Genomic DNA, 22,237 nt, shown 5'->3' with positions numbered 1-22,237 from the left:
CATGGTTTCTGCCAATGTATATGTACATCTCTGCAAGTTTATACTCCTTAGTTCTTAGTTTCTGTGTCCCTATTGGCATGCTATGTGTTTGTATGCCTGTGGCAATAGTTCATAATGCTTTCACTACAGCCTTTCACACCTCATTCAACCTCTGCTCACATCTCATGGCCTTGGTTCACCCCCTGTTGCCCCCTTCTTCTCTATTCTGTTTGAGTGATGTGAGAATCTTTAATGTGTGTGTGTGTGTGTGATGGAGAGAGAGGCAGTGTTTGGATTCTGATATACTCAGCTGTTCTCTCTATAGTGAACCGGCAGTGGAAAGGGCTGGACAAATAGCACTGTGAGAGAGAGAGCAACTAAGTAACACCCTCCTCCCCCCCTCTTCCCCCCCCCCCCTTCTCTTTCTCTCTGTCTGTCTCTCCCAGGCTGTCAGTGTGGAGTAGTGCTGGAGGCTGCGGGGCGGCTGCGTGCTGTGGGAAGTTCCTGAAAGTGCAGAGTGGCAGAGTCACTCACAGAGAAACACTTGTACAGAAAGAGGACTAGTGCTCTTTTACAGAAGGATATAATACGCAGTCTCACACCTACCGCCTCATTGCACGGGCGTGTTTGTCGTGGCAGCGCCTCAGGGATTTGAAGGAGGCGGGCAACTGCGTCGTTGCTGGCATGATGGTGATGTGGCTGCCTCAGGAGTGGGCCTGGCAGGCTGTTCTCCTGGTGACTGGACTGGCATCGTTGAGCCGTGGATCTGATGGTGAGTACTGTGTTTCGATGCCTTCACTATCCCGCTGCACTTGTTTTCAGTCAATGAGAGGATGGTGAGACTGAGGCCTTCATGTACTTCTTTTTTTGTTGCAAAAGACACATTAGATTTTGTGTAGCAACTTCTTTGGTATCTGTAATTGTGATTCGAGGAGCTAATAAAGAAGCATGTTTTCAAAAATGTGACATCATACAGTGACAGGTTGGTTGCTGGGAGGTTATCCTTGTTTTTGTTTTTTTTCCATTTATTTATTTATTTTTTGCTCTGTGGTATTTATGATGAGCGGTAGCTACCATGAGAACGGGTGTGCATTTATCTGCCCTGTCGTCCCCGAGCCCTCCCTTCCCCCGGTCATGTTTTGAATTGTTTGAAGATGGACAGCCAGTTGTCTTTTACGATGAATGCCAGCAGTGTCACGGTGCCCCGTAAGGTTGTGACATGCAGGGAAGGGTCGACAAGCTCCCAGCCTCAAGAAGATGACACTTGTGCATTTGTTCTTTTTTTGAGCAGTGAGAGACTCGGTCAATATGAGTATTAGTACAGGTATGATTGAAGTTTTACACACAGTTATCTGATTAATCAGATAATAGTTTAAATCAGTTATTTTCACATGTGGTTGCAAACTGAATATTTTGGGCTACTGGACAAAACAAGCAATCTGAAGATATCACCTGGGGCTTTTGGAAATTGTAAAGGACAATTTTCTGACATTTTGTCAAACAAATAATAATCAATAATGAAAATAATCAATCATTTTAAATCCTACTTTCAGTGGTTTACGTGGCTTTATCACTTATTAAGACTACAGTTGGGTGTCAGTCTGTAAAGTCAGAATCTGGGTGCAGATACACACACGTACACACACACAGTATTTATAAATATTACCATTAAGAGATGGTCTGGAAAATTTCACCATATGACCGTTTGCTGTGACTGTATTCCCCTTAAATGATAGATGGTGTGCCTGTTCTTTAATTTAGTGTTGTATTTATGCTCCCCTGAGGCTGCCATGGCCTCCTCTCTTCTTCTTCTTCTTCTTAAATTAGAATGTACTCAGTATATGGTACATTGTGCATATGCCCTATATATGTTTATAGGTGGTAAGTCTGAAGATTTGTCAATGTGTTAGTAAAGTATAGTAAAGTATTTAAGAATTCAACAGCGGATGATGTGATTATGATAGAGACAGGTGACTAATTCTAATTTATTTCACACAAAGCAGTTTGGGATCAGCGACACTGGAATTGTGTTAAAGACCAGCTGTAAAATCCCTTTACTGACTGAGCGGTTCAGTGCTAGCTCTAACTTTCACAGTTGGTCATGAAATACCTCGGCTGCTGATGAATGTGTCTTCACAGAGTTCCTTTACTCTTATCTGTGCAGACTGAGGTCAGTGTTTTTAACGTCTCATCCAATAGTGGTTCGGTGAGTTGAAGAATTCAGTGTTTATACAGGTATATAAGGCATGTGACAAGATGGGGTGAACTTCAGGGATGATTATCTCTTTTCAAACAGTCTGACTGTACACTAACAGGAAGCAAAGTCTCTGGTTGTTCCTGTCAGTGCAGACTGACAAATAGTGGGTGAAATGAAACTGTGGACTTTACTAAGCCTCTTTCAGCTGTGTTAAGCTTCCCCAGTTTCAATCTTTCTGTCGACTTTCTTTCACCAATACTTCAGCCTACAGTTGCCTTTTGTGTCTCCTTTTGTGATGTGATCTTTTAAAGGTCTCTCAAATGAGTAAAACATGTGGGAGGTTGTCCATAAATCAAAGTAGCACAGTCAGTTTGCCACCTGTTTCTATTGGCTGGTGTGTTTCACAGAGAGTTGATGAGTTCTGGTGGCATTCTTCCTTTAGCAATGCAAATAAATACACAAAAGTGAGTGCAGTTAAATGACAATAATACACTTTTGATGGACTGCACTTTAAAGTTATATTGGTTTTTGGATCATTGCCTCTACCTACATTTTGGTTTCGTTTTGTTCCATGTTTGTGAGACAAAAGCACTGAGTGACTATGATAACTCAGCCTGTATTTGCCAAAAGCTGCTGGTACAGCTACTATCAGTCAAGGAGAAACACTTGCTTGTAATGGCCCATCACTTATAACACAGATATCTACTTCAGATGTCAAGCACCAGCCAAGAGACACACTGATGCACTGATGGATAATACTGTAAGCTATTTTAAAAAACACACTGCTTTTTGTCAATCTTAGCTCAAGAAGAAATAGAAAAAGGACTCCGACAAGTTCACTTTACTCCACTTAAGCCTTCCTCTGGTCTTCTGGCCAGACATGCATGATCAACAGGGCTCCCTGAGGAGCTGCTTCCAAGTACAGTGCATAGTGTTTTCATTCACAGCGATCCTGAAATACCTAAAAATGTCAGTGTGTCCCTGTTGGAGCATTCAGAGGGGGTATTAGTTTAGACTTTATCAACAACCTTTTCTTTGCTGTATCTCCTCTCCAGTTATACAAGATGGTTTTTTTAAGAAACTAACTCTACTTTTAATTGCAATAGTTTCTAGTTGGAATCCAGGACAGGGAGAAAGGGATACTTTTGAAGCTCTTTAAGAGTGATTATATTTTTGCTGTGAATAAATAGTGTGTGATGTCATCAAGACTGTAGACTTTGAGCTTGTGAATTAGAATTATATGAATCTTTCTAAATGTAAAGGGGGACTTTTTGGGTCCAATGTTGTCAAAAAAGTGTTCAAGCTTTCAACATGTACTCCAAAAAATGTCCTCAACAGTTTGCAGGAACCATACAGACAGTGTTATGTAGCACATTGACTATACTTAATGCTCGTTGGAGGACATCTGTTTGAAGTGTTGCGGAGAATAAGGTCAGAGTCTAGTGTGGTGCAGCGGTCCAGCAGTACAAAACAGCAGCAGTTGGTCCTCAGCAGGACCGGGCTCCTTCAGCATTCTGTGAGCTGCTTCCTGTCAGGATGTGGATACGGTTCCCCCCACACAGAATTTGATCCCCAGGCAGATGTGCTGCTCCAGTAGTCAGGCTTGGGACCATAGACTGTGTGTTTGTGCAATAGTTGTTCATGTGCACCACATGACTATATCTGCTTTGTGAGATTTGGAGGCTCAGGACTTCTTTTTTTTTTTTTTCTCGTAAATTCAGAGGGACTAGAAAGGGACTAGCAAAGTGTAAACCCTTTCCAGTTGTGACCTCAAAAAAACTTGCATCTTCTGAACAGTGACCTTTCTCAGAACAACGTAGCATAATACTGTAGTTTTGGTTTGATATCCAAGATTATGAACAATGACACGTAACAATTCAACCAGTGGATCAGGTGCAGTTGTTTCATAAATAGTAAGCATATCTTCATAGAAACCTTGGACTAACCTTCTCCCCACTTTTTTTGGCAGAGGTAATATTGTGGGGTTAAGTGACATACTGTGGTGACGCTTTGGCTGTATGTAATGGAGCCCAGCATTACTCAGTGGTTTGTGGGTTTTTCCAGTAAGTCCAGACCACATGGATAGATAGAAAAGCAGTGAGATGCATTTAGATGAGACTATTACATGTGTACATACACTGTGTTCAATACAATGCAACATCTACACCTGTTCTGTGTCTGTCAGGCCTGTGTGTGAGTTTATGTGCATGTGCCTGTTTGTCTGCAAAAATTAAAGATACAGCAAATTGTCCAACGTGTTCAGTGTGGCTGCGATGTGTTTTTATATACAGCATGTTTATGGTATTTTATTTAATGTGATGTCTTGAAAAAGGAAGATCCTGCACTCTGCTATTGCTCAGCATCACTTTTTATTTGCTAACATTTTGACCCCCTCTGGAGTATTTCGAACAATTCTTACAACAGTGATCTTAAACGGTTAATGCTCCACCCATTTCTGTGTGTGCACAGGTGTGGGACAATTATTCTCCTGTGGGTGTGTCTCTCATTAACTGACAGTGTACAATCTGTCTGTACAATCTGTCACATTATAATCCACATATAAGAAAGACAGAAACAAAATGAGTCACAATGACACATACTTATGTCTGTTTAGAAGAACATTCAGCACATCTAATGAATGAAAACATCAGCCTTGTAGCTTTTAAAAAGTTATTCGACGAAAATTGAGAGCACCATAAATAAGTCTTTTTAATCCCAAAGTTCTTCAGAGCATGACATGACATAGAAGCTCATTATTCAGTTCTTTGGGGGATAAACTACGCAAGTTAAATATTCAGTGTACTTCTCTTTTATTAAGAATTTCATTGATTTTACCACCTCTCTTTGGCAGAGTTACTTTTACAATGCCTTGGAACCTGAATGATGAAATATCATGTTTAAAGCAGGCGGGGAGTTCTGGTCCTCTGAAATGATGCGAACGCGGAAGTAACTTAAAACTGCATTCTATCAAAAGGCCACCAGGGGGCGACCGTTTTGGTGTCAAAAGGACTTCCGTCTCTATACAAGTCAATGGAGAATTCACCAACTTCTCACTTGATTTCTAACCTCAGTAAATGTTTTCAAAATGTGTTTATGGTCTCAATCGCTAGTTTAAAGCCTTCTTCAATGCAGTATGATGTTCATTTGGGACATTTTGGCCTCCCTGATTTTATATGTGACGATAAAGCAGGGTATGCATTAGGGCGTGGCTACGTCGTGATTGACAGGTTGATTGGTTCACAGGTTCAGGAGGGCGCCTCATGCTCCTCCTGATGCCCATATAAGTAGAATCCGTGTTTTTTTTTTACCCAGCATGCACCTGAATTTTCAAGATGGCGCTGCTCAGATCAGATACTATTGGCTTCCAAGCAGCAGTCCACAAACCAATGGGTGACGTCACGGATGTTACGTCCATTTTATATACAGTCTATGGTTTAAAGCCAATGAAATATACTGCTATTGGTTAATTTCTCATCTCATTTCTCCTTATGGAGATCTTGTGTTCTCTTATTCTCTGGTTTAATAAGAAGGGAAACATATGATGACATGATTGATAAAGTACTTTTTCCCCAGTATGGATATGAGTAAAGTACATTTGACATATTATAACATTGAGCACATCATCAGCATCCTTTAACAAGGCCTGTGTACTTTTTTATTGATTTAACATTAGAATGTACAAAGCTATCTCTGAGATTATTTAATATGGCCTTTCAGAGATCAAGAGTTATAAAAGAATACACCACAGGAAAGAAATACACCGTCATGTTTAGTTCAACTGCCATAAACTCAGCTCTATTACTAAGAAACATTAGCACATATTATCATCAGACCCAGCAATATCCTTTATAATAATTGTCTCATTGTCTCACACCTGTGCACACAGAATGGGTGGAGCATTAGCCATTTAAGATCATTGTTGTCAGAGTTGTGTAAAATACTCTTGATGAAGGTTCAGACGGAGGGAAATGTTCAGTATGATTAATAAATGGCGATGCTGAGCAAGAACAGTGTGCCAGATCTTCTTTCCTCAAGACAAAAAGTGATACTTTCCAATGCACCTGCATCTGAGATATAGTGATAGGATGTGTGAGAAAAATATAATGTGATATGAAACATATTTTACCTTTGGTTTTGGGTTTGAATATTAAATAAAAGCTTGGTAAAATGATTTGCACAGTAATTCTGAAAGGTAAAGAAGAGAAAGAACAAACTCTAAGGTATTCACACAAATACATGAATATTTACAGAATATGTATGTGTAGAGAAATGCTATTCATAAAGAAAATAAATGAATGCATATGATGTTCATCTCAGTTAAAAGATCATTGTTTTTCTCACCTTTTGATATGCAAGATCATCCATACATCCATGAGTGATCTCTGTATACACTACCTTTTCCTTTATGATGCAAGTGACTCTCTGTTCCTGGCATTTATTATGAATACAGCATTTCACCTCAGTGTCTGCTGTGTATACGCCAAAGTCTGTGTTTGAGTATGTTGTTGTGGATATAGCAGCTCTCTGCTGTATTCACACCCATGTGTAATGTTTCCTCAGTATGACTGGTGTGAATCCCTGACAGTAGAGCTTTTTTTTGGTATTGGGTTATAATCTGGAGCAGGGTGTACAGCAGACAGATCTCCCTTCATAAATCTGTTTTGGCATCAGAGCTGCGGGTGGTGGGAGCCTCAAAGTGATCATCCTTTTCCTTCATAAAGGCAGTCTGGTCACGGCCGGTAAACACAGAACAGGTTGCTGGAAGCTGTACGGTGGAAACAGATGACCTGAGAAGGAGAGGAGAGATTGGAATGTGCTCTTCTCATACGTGTGTGTGTGTGTGTGTGTGTGTGTGTGTGTGTGTGTGTGTGAGTGTGAGTGTCTCGTATGGCAGAGGACTTTGAAGCCTGTCGGGGGTTAAGAGGGATGAGGGTGCGACGGTTGGGTGGAGGAGGATGTATGGTCCTTTGGCAGATTGGCTGTGACCCCCTTGGGGTCAGAGTGCACTCTGAAGACACTGGGGAAGATGTCTCCTTTGAGGGTGATTTATCATGGCCACCTGGAGGAACTTATCTTGCTTTTCTCTCTTGTCCTCCTCTCTGCCTCTGATGAAAAGTCTGTGTGAAGGTCTCAGTTCACAGATTAAATAGCCGTGGTGCCGAAATGGGCTCTTGTGAAACAACCGTGTTAATTGAAACACATTACAGAGATTTTTTCTCTCCATTTTTCTACACATTAAAATATCCTTTCAACGTTTCCTTTCTAAGTCACTTAGTAGTAACTTAACCTTGCATTGTTTTCCACTTATGTCTTTAATGGAAAAACAAAACCCGGTATGATAACAGTATTTTTTATTGATTTCCATTCTCTCTCTGATCAATTACAGCATAACAACTTGTATGTAAGGGTGACATCACACACTGTTGTTTCTGTGGACAATATGACTATCTGGAATTAGATTGCAGGATTAAAAGAAGGCATTCTCCCATCCATTCTCCCATCCATTCTCCCATCCATTCTCCCATCCATTCTCCCATCCATTCTCCCATGCATTTGAAGTCAAAATATTGCTTTTATTCTCTGGGACATAGAGCACCTAACTGTTCAGATAAATGCACAAAACACAAATGAAAGGAACAAGTTGGCTTTAGTTTTCTTTTCTTTTTTTAAATGTCGAGGGGCACATAGCATCTATTTCTCCATCACCTCTTTCTTTACAATAATGAATAAACTGACTTAACACAAACATTTTCCACTGTTCCGTATTGCTTTATTGTCATATCTGTTTCCGTGCATTGATCTTCCTGGTATGTGCAACCATGACTTAACACTCAGAAACTAAAAGCCTGATAATCACCTTCATCAGCACTCCTTAACTGCTATGAAACTGTCACATGTAAATAATTTCATTAAGAAAATAAAATGACTAATGTCTAATGTGTTCATGATGCCAACCACCTGCTTAGAAATAGAGAATGACATTTGTGTCCAAAATTACAAATGTTTAAAATTAGTTTTGGTATTTTGCTATATATAATTCATGCTAATAATATATAGTAGTTTGAAGTATATTGTATAATCTATTAGATTGTTGTTGTTTTATTGTGGTTTTTTTTTTTTTTTTTTTTTTTACAGTTGAAGCACTTAGCAATAAATAAGACTTTTTTTTTTATTTTTTTTAGTTTTCTGCTAATTTTTGATTGCATCATGGTCACAACACACACACTGAATGCCTAGTATGTTGTTTTTCCCATGGTTTTGGATGGATTTGTACAATATTGCATTATTATTATTGTCATATACCTGAAGTTAAACAATACTGTTATACTGTCATATCAATGCAAAAAAGTTTGTTGTTGTAGATTTCTTTTTCTTTATCCAGTGGGCTTTGATACTTTCTGACACACACTTGTGCTACATATATAAAAATGTGCCATGCATGCACCCTGGAAAAAAAATATGTACATTGTTAAATATGTAGGTGTAAAAACCCTAGTCTTTTTTTAACAAGTCAGTCAGGTGAGTTTACGTTTGATTATTTATAAATATAGTCTGAATGTACTTTAAGACAACAATAAGGGAGATCCCCAGACACTCAGTATTAAAAAGGAAAAATAAAACATGTAAATTTTAAGAAAAAAAAGAGCTGAATAATAGAAAAGTAGAAAATACAAAATTCCGTCAGACATAAAATGAGGACCTGAGAAAAAAAAAAAAAAAAAAGGTAGTTGAAAAAAATGCACCATTTAAAATATACACAATGTAACACAATGGGCGCTATTGGATAAACATCTGGATCTGGTGTGGGAATGTTCTCTTTTGTTATCGGTATCATCAACGGGATGACACACAGTCCACACAGTCATGCTATCATTGTCAACACGGAAAACACTTCCACTGTATGTAAGGAGGAAGGAAGGCCGACAATGTTCAACCCACAGCCTTGAGTAATGAAACAATATGAGAGGCACACTCACACAGCAGAGGAGTCATCATCACTAATACTGATTAAATTGGGGAAGCTTAAGCTGGTTTAGAAGTGTGTAAAGATGCAGTACCATGGATGGTGATGACCTGTGTGAACTGAAGGTTCTCCAGCTTGAGTAATTCACTAGATGTAACCTCCAATTTCTCCAGTATGTAAAACACTGACACTCAGTGTGTGTGTGTGTGTGTAGTCGGAGGGGCAGCCTGAGGAATGTGTGGGGCGATGTAGATCAGATTTCTGGGTGACCTTGAGTGTGCTCCGTAGCTGACATAGCAAGTCTGTTTGTTGTATGTGGGTCGATGACGTATAAGGATTTACAACAACTCAATTTTAGAATAATAAAAACAAGCATATCTAATGCAGTAGTTCAAACATTCAGAATGTTGTGTACCTGAAAATTCATATTATACATTTGAAATTAAATGATTTTAGTGGGTTTTCAAGATTAATTGGCACTGGCCTTAAAAAAAGTCATGTGGTGCGACCATGATTCATCTTGAAATATCTTATATAAATAAAACATCATCATTTACAAAAATTTAAAAAAAAAATGCAAATACTTTGTTTCCAAACACTTTATATTACTGAAAACTTGTAAAAAAAAAAAAAAAAGATGTGAAGCGTGTTAAGTAAATTAATTTATTTCAAGATGAATCATGGTCGCACCACATGACTTTTTTTAAGGCCAGTGCCAATTAATCTTGAAAAACCCACTAAAATCACTTTCACATTTATAATATGGATCTTCAGGTACAAAACATTCTGAATGTTTGAACTACTGCATTAGATATGCTTGTTTTTATTATTCTACAATTGAGTTGTTGTAAATCCTTATACGCCATTGACCCATATGTTCGTGTGTGTGTGTGTGTGTGTGTGTGTGTGTGAGAAACAAAGTGTGTACTGTAGGAGTATATTCAAAACAACAATAGACCTACTTTAATATTATGAATCTACTGAGTTGCCCATGTGTATCTTGCAGTATTACAATCTGACTACACAAGATGATGTCATACGATTATATTCCCTTTGTTAGTAGATGAAGCCTAACAGAGAGACGTCCTCTCCCTTAAGACTCCTGTTGGCTTTACACCATAGAGCCTCTTTGATAGTCTGTCGAACACACACACTGTCTCTGTAGTTAATCTGTTCTTATATATTCTCTGTAGGACACTCTCGCCATACACAATCCTCTCTCTGACGACAATACAGTCTTGTCTTGACTTAAAAAGTACCAGAGAAGTGACCACGCACACACACACACACACACACACACACACACACACACACACACACACACACACACACACACACACACACACACACACACACACACACACAAACACACAAACACACATAACTTGATAGTTATGGACTTACAAAGCTTCTTATGTCAGTGCTATATGGAAGTTGTGTACATGACTCACACATAAGAAATCTTTTTGATATCAGTATTTAATTTTAGCCACAATTAACTATATAAGATTAAGTTTGCTCAGAGAGTAAGGTGTATAATTCTGTAGTTGATTTGAGTGATGTGTGCAGGTTGAAAGCACATTTGAAGCCAAACTGATGTGGCAATGTGTAGACAAGGGTGTGCAAATTTCACTAATGCAAAATAGTGTACGTGAAAGCCACATTAAATGCTAATTATGTGTGTGGGAGGTGACATGTTCAGTATCTTGTGCAACCAGATTTGTGCTACTGCTTTGCATACAGCATGTTGAACTTTGCATCACATAGTTTGAACATGTTTAACTCAAAGGGAAGGGTAAGAATTATTGCCAGATCGCAACTTATTTCAAACAGGAAGATGATAATAAGAAGAGATAACGCTCCAAGGGCATTACTCTGTGCCCATGTGTGTTTTTTACTCACCCACTGCCTTTGTAAAAGTTTAGAAAAATAATAAAGCTTGAAAGCCAATATGGTCGGAAAGTATCTGAAAGCCTGATATGTTCATGAAACATTCCTGTCTTTGGTTATTTTGTTCTTTTTTGCACACTTGTAGAGCAGATGTAATTGAAAAACCAAGGCCACTGTGTGATTGTGGATCAGAACACCCCCGCAAAACTCCCCTCTGGCAGAATAACTAACACAGATTGGAAGAACACAGAGTACCACTTAAAGAACAGTCATTGTGTTTATACCATACTCTGACTCAGCCTTTTCATCACGTTTCCCTCCTGAGCTTAACTCGTGTCCCTTTTTTCAGTTTTAGGTTAGTTTTGAACCACTTCTTAGATCTACTTACATTAAAGGTACACCTGCCCACAATAGAATAAACGCTTTTCTTGGATTTTATTGACAGATATACTTAATGTCCTAATGTCTTTGTAATTTATATTTGCAGGTGAAAATTCACTGTCATGTCAGCTAACTAGGGCCGGGACTCGACTAAAAAATTAATCTAATTAATTAGAGGCTTTGTAATTAATTAATCGAAATTAATCGCATTTTAATCGCATATAAATATTTGACCTGAGAACAGTGAAGAATTTTTTTCACATGGATTTTTAGTATAAGATTGAATAATGACTGAATACATAAGCTTAAGCAACACAAATATTGTTTATTTGTGTTCAAGTCCAACAGACCAGTGCAATTTTTGCCATTAAGTGTAGCAATAGCATATTTAGAAATATAGTACATTTCAGAAATTATCTAGCTACCACGCTAGCGTCCACGCTAGCTGCTATATGTTTTGCATTGAGGTGATACTTGAGGCTCGATGTGCTGCGGTGATATGCGAATTCCTTGTTGCATAGCTTGCACACAACCATGCTCTTATCCACACTTCCATCCACGAGGCCAACCAAAGCGGTCTCATCAGCTAATTTGTTCATGTTCACTGTGGTTTGTTGTTGTCTGAACTACGCTAGTTGGTGCTCCAGTATAATCGGTCCGCCTGAAACTCATCCAGTGAGAAACGTTCCGCGGTGCAAAAATAAGTGTGATTCAAATGCGTCAATTTTTTCCTGGCCCTACAGCTAACATGAACATAAACTTGTGATTTTCAATGCAAATTAAGAACTAAGTAGCTTGGTCTCACTGTAATGTGATAAAGACAGCACATGAAGAAAAAAAAGTAGGAATCTGACAGCGAGAGAATGAGAGGAAGACATCCATCTAGACTAGTGTGGCACAGCACTGTTCAGCTCACTGACCACAGAGGTCTTCTGGGATGAGCTGCTGTCAGAACTGGTTTTATTCTGCATGGTTAGAACGGATGTACATTTAGTTACTTGATTGTAAGGATAAGAAAGATATGACTTGATATGAAAACTATTCAGCATGAGGCATTTTTATTGTTAATGAACATTATGCAATCTAAACATTTTCCAGAGATTATTAAATGTTGCAAGTAATGATGTTTGATGATGAAAGATTTAGTGTTACATCTCAAGGCTTCCTTCTTCTATTTTCTAGTTCAAAGCAACATTGTTCTTCCCTTGCAAGAAAAAATGACATCAGCCTTTCTTCGAGTGACCTTCCCCATGGTCTTTGCTTTCTCACTGCCTTTGTAAAAGTTTAAAAACACATAAATTAAAGCTGATGAGGACTGAAAGCCTGATTCACCTTAAATTCCTGAATCATGTTTTTTGCACACTTACAGAGCATTTGTGATTTTAAAAAAAACTGTGTGATCGAGGATCACAACCAGGCGGGGAGTTCTGGTCCTCTGAAATGATGCGAACGCGGAAGTGACTTAAAACTGCATTCTATCAAAAGGCCACCAGGGGGCGACCGTTTTGGTGTCAAAAGGACTTCCGTCTCTATACAAGTCAATGGAGAATTCACCAACTTCTCACTTGATTTCTAACCTCAGTAAACGTTTTCAAAATGTGTTTATGGTCTCAATCGCTAGTTTAAAGCCTTCTTCAATGCAGTATGATGTTCATTTGGGACATTTTGGTCTCCCTGATTTTATATGTGACGATAAAGCAGGGTATGCATTAGGGCGTGGCTACGTCGTGATTGACAGGTTGATTGGTTCACAGGTTCAGGAGGGCGCCTCATGCTCCTCCTGATGCCCATATAAGTAGAATCCGTGTTTTTTTTTTTACCCAGCATGCACTGGAAATTTTCAACATGGCGCTGCCCAGATCTGAAACTATTCGCTTCCAAGCAGCAGTCCACAAACCAATGGGTGACGTCACGGATGTTACGTCCATTTTATATACAGTCTATGATCACAGCACTGGTTTATTTTTGGAGAGGTATTTATTCTTATATCGGTCCAATATTAACTCAAATAACTGGATCGGGTATTGGTGACAATGGGCCGATCTGGTATCGCATACCATTATTTTAATAAAATACATAGCAAGTATTGGCTGACACCCAAAGCCCAGGTATCGGTATTGGGACTGAAAAGGTTAAATCAGTGCATCCCTTAGTCAGGAAGTTTGTAGTTGTATTGTTTTAAGTGATATTATAAAGCTCCAGCTATCTGTGCCAAATATGGTCGATGTATTATCTTGAATATTGCAGCATGTGCACACACTTGTGAAACACTTCAAAAACACAAATCATACCAACACAAATACACAGGCACTGTAGGCAGGCAGACATGCACATGCACAATGACATGCACGCACACATTCACACACACACGTACACACACACACACACACACACACACACACACACACACACACACACACACACACACACACACACACACACACATACAACACAAAGACTTCTTTCTGGTGAAGAGTGTTATTCTGGTTCCAGACTTCATGCAGGTACATTGAGTCCAGTCCAGAACAGCAGGGTTGCTTTCAGCAGCACATATTCACACGTTCTGTGGATAGCATTGCCATGGTAACAGTGCCAAGAAAGGCAAAAACTTGTGGTGCTTTTTTTTATTCAGAGGACCCATTCAAAATTAATAGAAATGTTGTATGGCTGCTTTGATTGATTATATGTTTAATATTCCAGCGTTATGTGTACTTAAGTTGTCTCTTCCTGTACAGCCAACATGTTGGACACCATGCTGCTGAAGAACGGATGGAAGGGGGCATCGGAGCGAAGGGCAGAGGAGAGCAGCAGCACAGCCACTGTTTCAGCTCAGAACATGCTTTGGTGTCACTGCAACCAATGCCCTGAACACTCTGTCAACAACACTTGCATGTATGTTGGAGGACAAACACAAGCATGTTTGCACACACACACACACAAACACAAACACACACACAGATGTACACACTGTTTACTGTTTAGTTGCATCCTTTAATGAAATCCCTCAAGCCTCTTTCAGGCAAAGTTAATTATCACCAGCCCACTAGCATTAGAGAGATTACTATTGTAATAAGTGTATAATGGCATGTGTTGTATGTTATTTAAGAGCATATGATATGAATATTTTCATTATCAGCTAATCTCTCGATCATCTAATCGTCACATTTGTCGATAAATCATCATAGCAATATCTGAAACCATTTTGTATCAAGTTCCTGTCTTAACTAAATGATTCCATCACGTTAAAGCCGGCCCACATGCCCCTATGTACATTGAAAGCATTACTGGTCACTTTAATTGTCCCTCCTGTCCATACTGGCCGTGAAGATATCCCTTACCAGTCCTCTTTCTGTACAAAAATGCATTTTAAAGTTCAGAGTTACCCAAATCAACTGGGTATCTTCAAAAGTTATAGACGTTTTAGTACAAAATTCCCTCTTTGTGTTACTATCTTTCCACTGCAGAAATAATGCCAAACACAAATACAAAATGTTGTACTAAAAAGATTGTAGCTTTGGAAGATAGCTAACCCTCAATTAGCTGAATTCATTTTGACACAAAATGAGGATTTTGGATTTTGTCCGCCAGTACAGCATGGACATGAGGAACAATTACAAAAACACATTTACATATCAGTATGTAATTATGACTTGATGAGACTTGTACAAATGTGCATCCTTTAACCCTCCTGTTGTCGTCGAGTCAAGGAAGGACAGGAGGAAGGAAAGGAGTAAGGAGGGAGGGAGTAAAGAAGGAAGGAAGGAAGGAAAGGAGTAAGGAGGGAGGGAGGAAGGAAGGAAGGAAAGAAGAAAGGAAGGAAAGGAGTAAGGAGGGAGGGAGGAAGGGAGGGAGGAAGGAAAGGAGTAAGGAGGGAGGGAGGAAGGAAAAGAGGAAGGAAGTAATGAGAGAAGGAAGGGAGGAAGGAAAGGAGGAAGGAAGTAATGAAAGAAGGAAGGGAGGAAGGAAAGGAGGAAGGAAGGAAGGAAGGAAGGGAGGAAAGAAGGAACAGTCAAAAGAGACAGGGTCAATTTGACCCGGGAGGACGACATGAGGGTTAAGCTTTGTCTAATGTGTATTCCATCTGACAAAATGTGAGCCTCACATTCAGTAAAATGCCATCAAACCCCAAAACGATGATGAAAATAGTTGACCTATATGGTGTGTGTGTGTGTTTATGTTTTGGTAGGACTGACGGTACCTGCTTCACTATGGTGAAGGAGGAGGAGGAGGGTGTGGCTGTACGCACTGTAGGTTGTTTGGGACGGGATGGTGCTGAATTCCAATGCAGGGTAAGTCAGCTAGTATGTGTGTGTTTGTTACCGTGTGTATATGTGCATGTGTTTCTGCTTGGATGAATACTTACACATGTGTATCTGTATCCTTCTTCATGAGCCGTTGTTAAGTCTTAATGAGCCTTTCCTTGACTCACAGTGGCTCTTTATGAGACCTATTTGAATCAGACGTGTCCAGCCCGTTATCTTTACACACAGTGGAAAAAACCTTTGGTATACTGTCAAGTGTTCTCATTAGGAATAAGTGCGGCTGTAAATATTCGTTACTCTGGTGTGTTCATGGGGATTTATGTTTGTATATGTTTGCATGATAGGACACGTGGAATTCACGTGAGAGGAGAGCTCTCGAGTGTTGCACAGATCACAACTACTGCAACAGAGACTTGCATCCTACTCTTCCTCCACTCAGGACGTCTGGTAAGACACACACACACATACACAAACAAACACACACACACACACACACAAACACATGTGTTCACACAGGTTTTCACACACTGAAATCCTGCCCCACTTTAAAGCGTGAGTGGCTTTTAGAATGGGCTCGTTCCGGCCACGCTGGGCCGTGATGGTTAGTGACAGTTTAAACTGTTACAAACCACAGTGTGGTGCTGAAGTGAAGGGGCACATGCTGCTCCGGGGCGCAAGGGAGGGAGAGAGAGCGAGAGAAAGAGAGAGAGAGGCAGGTGAAACAGAGCCTGCAGACTTGGCTTGTTCTCTCACCCTCTAATGAAAAGGACAGCCTCTCCCCAGGGCCTGCTTGAGTTTCTTGCCTCGGGACGGATGTGAGATATCTGTCCATCTGTCACTCCACGACACACACACACACACACACACCGGACACACACACACACACATTCTTTCTCTCGCTCCAAGCCTTTGTCTGTCACACATACCATTAAGCGTTTACACAGCCTCACACACTTTATTCGACCTTCAAGCAAACAAGTCAGTTGGAGAGAAATTTTTAAAAAAAATTAAATTGTCTTTAATTGTTTTGCAACTTGGGTCTTGTTTTTATAGTTATAATCATTCATTCTATTGGTGGTGATCAACTAGGATCTGAGAACTTGGCAACATCGCTATAACATAGTCCAAATGGGGCAAAAAAAAAAAAGAGTGGTGAGATAATCAGATGTGTTGTAAACAAGCAGATTATCAAAACAACTTTATTTACGATTAAAACTAAAGCGAGTGCACCTGAAGTGTATAATCCCTCACACAGGAAAATTGTGTGCATGTACAACTATAGCAAATACTCTTTAGTCAAGGCTCAACCAGCAAGTTGTTCTCTGAATTGTGATGGATGTTTTGGTAATAAATTCACCATTTGCCTTTGCTTTCTCTTCCATATATAAAATTGGCTAACACTGGAACTCAATGAACTTGCAGGGAGCTCAAAGGCCACTTTACTATTTTTAATTTGTCCACTTCTTTGTTCCTCCTGCATGTGCAGTTTTGTGCACACTATGAAGTATCACCTGTGTTCATGCATCTGTGTTTGTGTGTCTGATTGACAGAGTTGCGGTAGGAAAGCTAGAGCCCCAGAGCTGCTTTAGGCCTCTGGAGTTTCTGTAGCGTTGTCAGTGTGACACCTGATCTGTGGGATTCAGGAAGGGGATGTGATCGATCACGCGCTGCGAGAAGGGGGTTGCAGGGTGGGGGTTAGAGGGAGGAAGGGGAAAAGGGGTTTGTTCCCTGACAATGAACATTTGAAAGATGTTGGAGTTGATAATGATGAACAAAGGACTTTAATCATCTATTCACCAGTTTCTCATTTGACTGACTTTGGATTACTCACATTGAAGGATGGTAAAATGATAAAAAATGGCATGCAGTTAATATTAATACATCTTCCTGTTTTTTTTTAGATTATGTGGGCAGCAGTATCCAGTACATGGCTCTCTTAATTTCAATCACAGTCTGCAGTATCTTCCTCGGTGTCATCCTCGTCATCTGCTGTCTCAGGTACGAAACTTGACTTGACGACCTCTCAGTCACATATCAACAAACTGACGCTGTTGGTAAACACTGCGTCCTCTTTCCATGCCAGATATAAGCGGCAGGAGTCACGACCACGCTACAGCATCAACTTGGAACAGGGGGAGACCTACATCCCCCCTGGGGAGTCACTGAAGGACCTGATAGAGCATTCACGCAGTATTGGGTCTGGCTCTGGGTCAGGACTCCCTCTACTGGTAAGAAGAAAGCAGTGCATATATCTCTCACCATCTAAAGCCTAGTGTGATATTGTTGACATCAGTTTGCATTACATCAGACAGGACTTTTAACATGTTCACACATGTAAAAACTATTTATAACTTATAATAATTACTTTTTCAAATAGTTTTTAAGAGAATAACATAATCAGATCATATGACCATGATGCATACCTTTTAAATTTAAATGAATACCAAGCTTCCCTCGGTGCCCACCTGACTCTTATATTCCTCTCAGAGATTTCAAAGCTTTATTAAGTGATGCTTTTTTTATATAATTCTTGTAACTGTTCTTTTCATTAATTCATTTTTTATTGTGTAGTTGTGCTGTTTCTTTTTATCTTAATCTCAATGAGACTGCCTGATAAAATTAAGATTTTTTTTAAATACAATCCCACAGAAAGGTGATAAATAAAGAATTACCACAAGTATAGTTTTGCAAATTAAAGGTACATTTAAATTAAAGGTAAGTGATTCCATGTTAGGACAGCAAATAACATTAAACATTCTAAAAGTATATCTGTAAATCTTTTAAGATGTGGTTTCAAAGGGAAATTACATATTAAAACAACAATCACTATGTTTCCAGGTGCAGCGGACCATCGCCAAGCAGATTCAGATGGTCAAACAGATTGGGAAAGGGCGATACGGAGAGGTCTGGATGGGCAAATGGAGAGGAGAGCGAGTGGCTGTCAAAGTCTTCTTCACCACAGAAGAAGAGAGCTGGTTCAGAGAGACTGAAATCTATCAGACGTTCCTGATGAGACACGACAATATACTGGGTAAATAATGGAGTGTATGGAGTGTAAACAAAAAAAGAACTGGGTGCCAGTCACACATTTCTCATTCCTATCGTTTCCACTTTCCAACCCTCCAGGATTCATAGCAGCTGACATTAAAGGGACTGGCTCGTGGACTCAGCTCTACCTAATCACAGACTACCATGAGAACGGATCTTTATATGACTACCTCAAGTCCAATACCTTAGATGTCAACGCTCTGCTGAAGCTGGCCTACTCGTCGATATCGGGCCTCTGTCACGTGCACACGGAGATCTACGGCACACAGGGCAAACCAGCCATTGCACACAGAGACCTGAAGAGTAAAAACATTTTGGTTAAAAAAAATGGGTCTTGTTGTATAGCAGACCTCGGACTTGCTGTCAAGTTTAACAGGTAACACACATTTTGATCTACGTTTTAATGCAGCATCTTAGAGTATCTTTCAAAGTCCCTGAACTATGCAAACATGTCTTATCTTCTATGTCTCAGTGACACCAATGAAGTGGATATCCCTCCCAACCTGCGAGTTGGTACAAAGCGCTACATGCCACCTGAAGTCTTGGATGAGAGCCTAAACAGGAGCTACTTCCAGTCTTTCATAATGGCTGACATGTATAGTTTTGGCCTCATCATTTGGGAGATGGCTCGACGTTGTATCTCCGGAGGTCAGTAAAAAAAAAAAAACCTCTAACCTTTTTTTTTTAGTTTAATTTAAATATTATCTGTCTAGATGTTTTTGTAATGATCCCCTGATTCCAACACACACATATCTGTTTTTCCTGAAGGCATCGTGGAGGAGTACCAGCTGCCCTACCATGACCTCGTGCCCACTGATCCTTCCTATGAGGACATGAGAGAGGTCGTCTGTATTAAGAAACAAAGACCTTCATTTGCTAACCGCTGGAGCAGTGATGAGGTATTCTGAAGTTGATTGAAGTCTATTGTTGATGCATCATTTAATGTTTTATAATGCCATAATAAGTTGTTTGAAACATCCGGGATTGCCTTATTGGAAGAAATCTATTTGTTCGGTAAATATTCTCTTCCACATTTTTAACTGTGGGGAGTTAAAAAAGTGTCTTATTAGAAAATGAGTGAGTCATGGTTTTCTTATATAATGATAAGCCATCAGGTCTGCAGCTACAAATGTTGATAAGTTGGTAAAAATGTGATCTTTGTCAAGGTGCTCTGCAGCTGTTTTTCAAAAGTTAAGTGGTTGAATGCAGTCAATTTATGCTGAAGGATACATGCCTGCCAAATAGTTTTTTTAACAACCTGAAAACCCCAAGGTTGCTCTTTAAATTGCTAAGAATGAATAATTATTAAAGCCATTTGTCACTTTCTGTAAAAAAAAGCTGTATGAAGTGTGGTATTTCTATTTATTTATTTTCCATAACATGTTATAAACTCTCAGGTTTTGTTCTGTGTTCTCAACGTCTCACTGTGTTCTTATGTGCTTGTTGTGTCTTCAGTGTCTACGACAGATGGGAAAACTAATGTCAGAGTGCTGGGCTCACAACCCCGCCTCTCGCCTCACAGCCCTGAGGGTGAAAAAGACCCTGGCGAAGATGTTAGAGTCCCAAGACATCAAACTGTGACAGATAATCAAGAGAGATGCTGTCATCACCCAGAGACTTGTCACTGGCACTGCGCCACTTACACTGGCCAATACAAGAAAGGGAATGTACGTGGAGGGGATGAGAAAAGACTGTGAATGATAGGACAAAGGAAACTGACAGGGAAGATGAGTGATAAAGATATAAGTTGACTGGGAGCCAGAAAAAATGAGAGGCAAAAAGATTTATTATGTTGAGTCAGATCTGCCTTCCCGTTGTCTGGGACTCGTCTGCTTCAGTCCAAGTGTTGAGACTGTGCTTTCTGTGGAAGCTGAGTCATTGTGGGGTCCAGACCGTCCAGGGGGGCAGGCAGACAGGTAGGGACCTGTGCAGGAGAGGAAGACTGAAATCCTGAAATCCCTCTGATTGGTTCTAGACAGAGGAAACTCCTGCTCGACCCGTCTAAAGCCATATAGCAGTATTCTATATGCAGTCTTTTGTACTGTCACAGCTGTCAGTCAGTTGCTTCCTGCTGTGACATCACAGCCCAGTTACCTTTGACCTTTGACTATCAACTCCATCCAAAGTGACTGTCATCCATCCAAAGAACTGTCTAATACATGTTCAGTGACCTCACTGTCAAATACATTATTATTATTATTATTATTATTATTATTTTTATTATTATTATTATTATGGAACAAAACAAAACCCAAGTAAGACTAAATTATTGACAAAAAACAAAGATAACAGATTTTTCTATATATGATTACAAGTACATTTTTTTTTATATTGAAGTATGACCTCTGGGTAAAAAAAGTTTTGTCATTGATGGATCTGTGTCCTTTAGGCTTTCAGGGCTGAGACTGTTCTCCACTCACTCTCACCTCTTCCCACTCACAATTCAATTGTACATAATTGAACTGAAATGTATTGATTATTACTGCCTTGCTGGATGTTTTGTGTTTTTTGATGATGTATCTGTACAGAATACATCCCATCCACTCTACCACTATGGCATGTGCCTTACATGTATTTAATCTGTACATATGTGATTATAAAAGTGTGTGAGTGGATCTGGATAACATTCTCTAATAAAACTATGTGTCATGAAGGCCTGTACATTTATGTCGTAAGATTCATTTTCATCTCACAATGCAAACAAAAACTCCTCATGCTCCGTTTTCAATGTTGCATATAAATATAATTTATTATTAGTCTTAAAAATTCTTTCTTACACTTTGTACAATAACTTGACAGATGAAAATGCAAGCAGTTGCAAGGAACATCATGAGTGCCAGAAAACAGACAGGCTACATTCTCACTATACACAATAATAATCATGAAGCTGAAGAACGAGGGATTGCAAAGGCTAGCCCACTGAGAAGATTGTTTCAAAAAGATGCAAAGTTTGCATAGACTGCTTTACGAAAACTGGGACAACTGCCACCAAAAAATCAAGAATTAACCAAAAAACACCTGAACAGTAACAAATGCTGCTGCATCAAAGGAATGTTGCATTTTACAAATATCACTATTTTTTTATGCACAGGGTCAGTGTCGTCATGATCACTGATGGCTTCTGTCATTAATGTACAAACACACAGAAGTCTGAGTTACCATAATATCTCCCGTTACACCCAAAATTAGATGACTGTCATTCAGTTGTGCACACAAGAAATGACGCGGTTTAGAATGACACTCGATATTTAGATGATTAACTCCCATACTAAATTTAACCTCATACACTGTGTGCCAATTATTTGGTAAAAAGCAGTTGTCTTCCGTTGCATTAGTCCTACAAAAATATACTTATTTGACAAACCACACACTTCCTCTCTTTTCCACAACAGCTACCTCTCCTTTCTGGTTGCATGTCTGTCGATGACATCATCTTGAACAACATACAAATCATTAGCATCAGTCATGGAGTTTATTCAATTTGGGAAAATGATATTGATCGTCCTCTCTTTTTAG

General features: G+C 39.5%; 1 protein-coding gene across 1 annotated transcript; it reads left to right on the top strand.

The window, feature by feature from the left end:
- The first annotated feature begins 457 nt into the window (after positions 1-457).
- On the top strand, positions 458-21,372 carry bmpr1bb (bone morphogenetic protein receptor, type IBb). The gene is made up of 11 exons (XM_062434024.1): positions 458-751; positions 14,147-14,303; positions 15,598-15,700; positions 16,018-16,120; positions 17,575-17,671; positions 17,757-17,901; positions 18,512-18,704; positions 18,800-19,097; positions 19,194-19,369; positions 19,490-19,620; positions 20,177-21,372. The coding sequence occupies exons 1-11, from the start codon at positions 664-666 to the stop codon at positions 20,300-20,302; spliced, it is 1,617 nt and encodes a 538-aa protein (XP_062290008.1). The 5' UTR covers positions 458-663; the 3' UTR covers positions 20,303-21,372.
- The last annotated feature ends 865 nt before the right edge of the window (positions 21,373-22,237 follow it).

This window comes from Scomber scombrus, chromosome 15 (assembly GCF_963691925.1).
Source record: "Scomber scombrus chromosome 15, fScoSco1.1, whole genome shotgun sequence".
Lineage (NCBI taxonomy): Eukaryota > Metazoa > Chordata > Actinopteri > Scombriformes > Scombridae > Scomber > Scomber scombrus.
The sequence above is the reverse complement of the archived record's forward strand: the minus strand, read 5'-3'. Positions and strand labels throughout refer to the sequence as shown.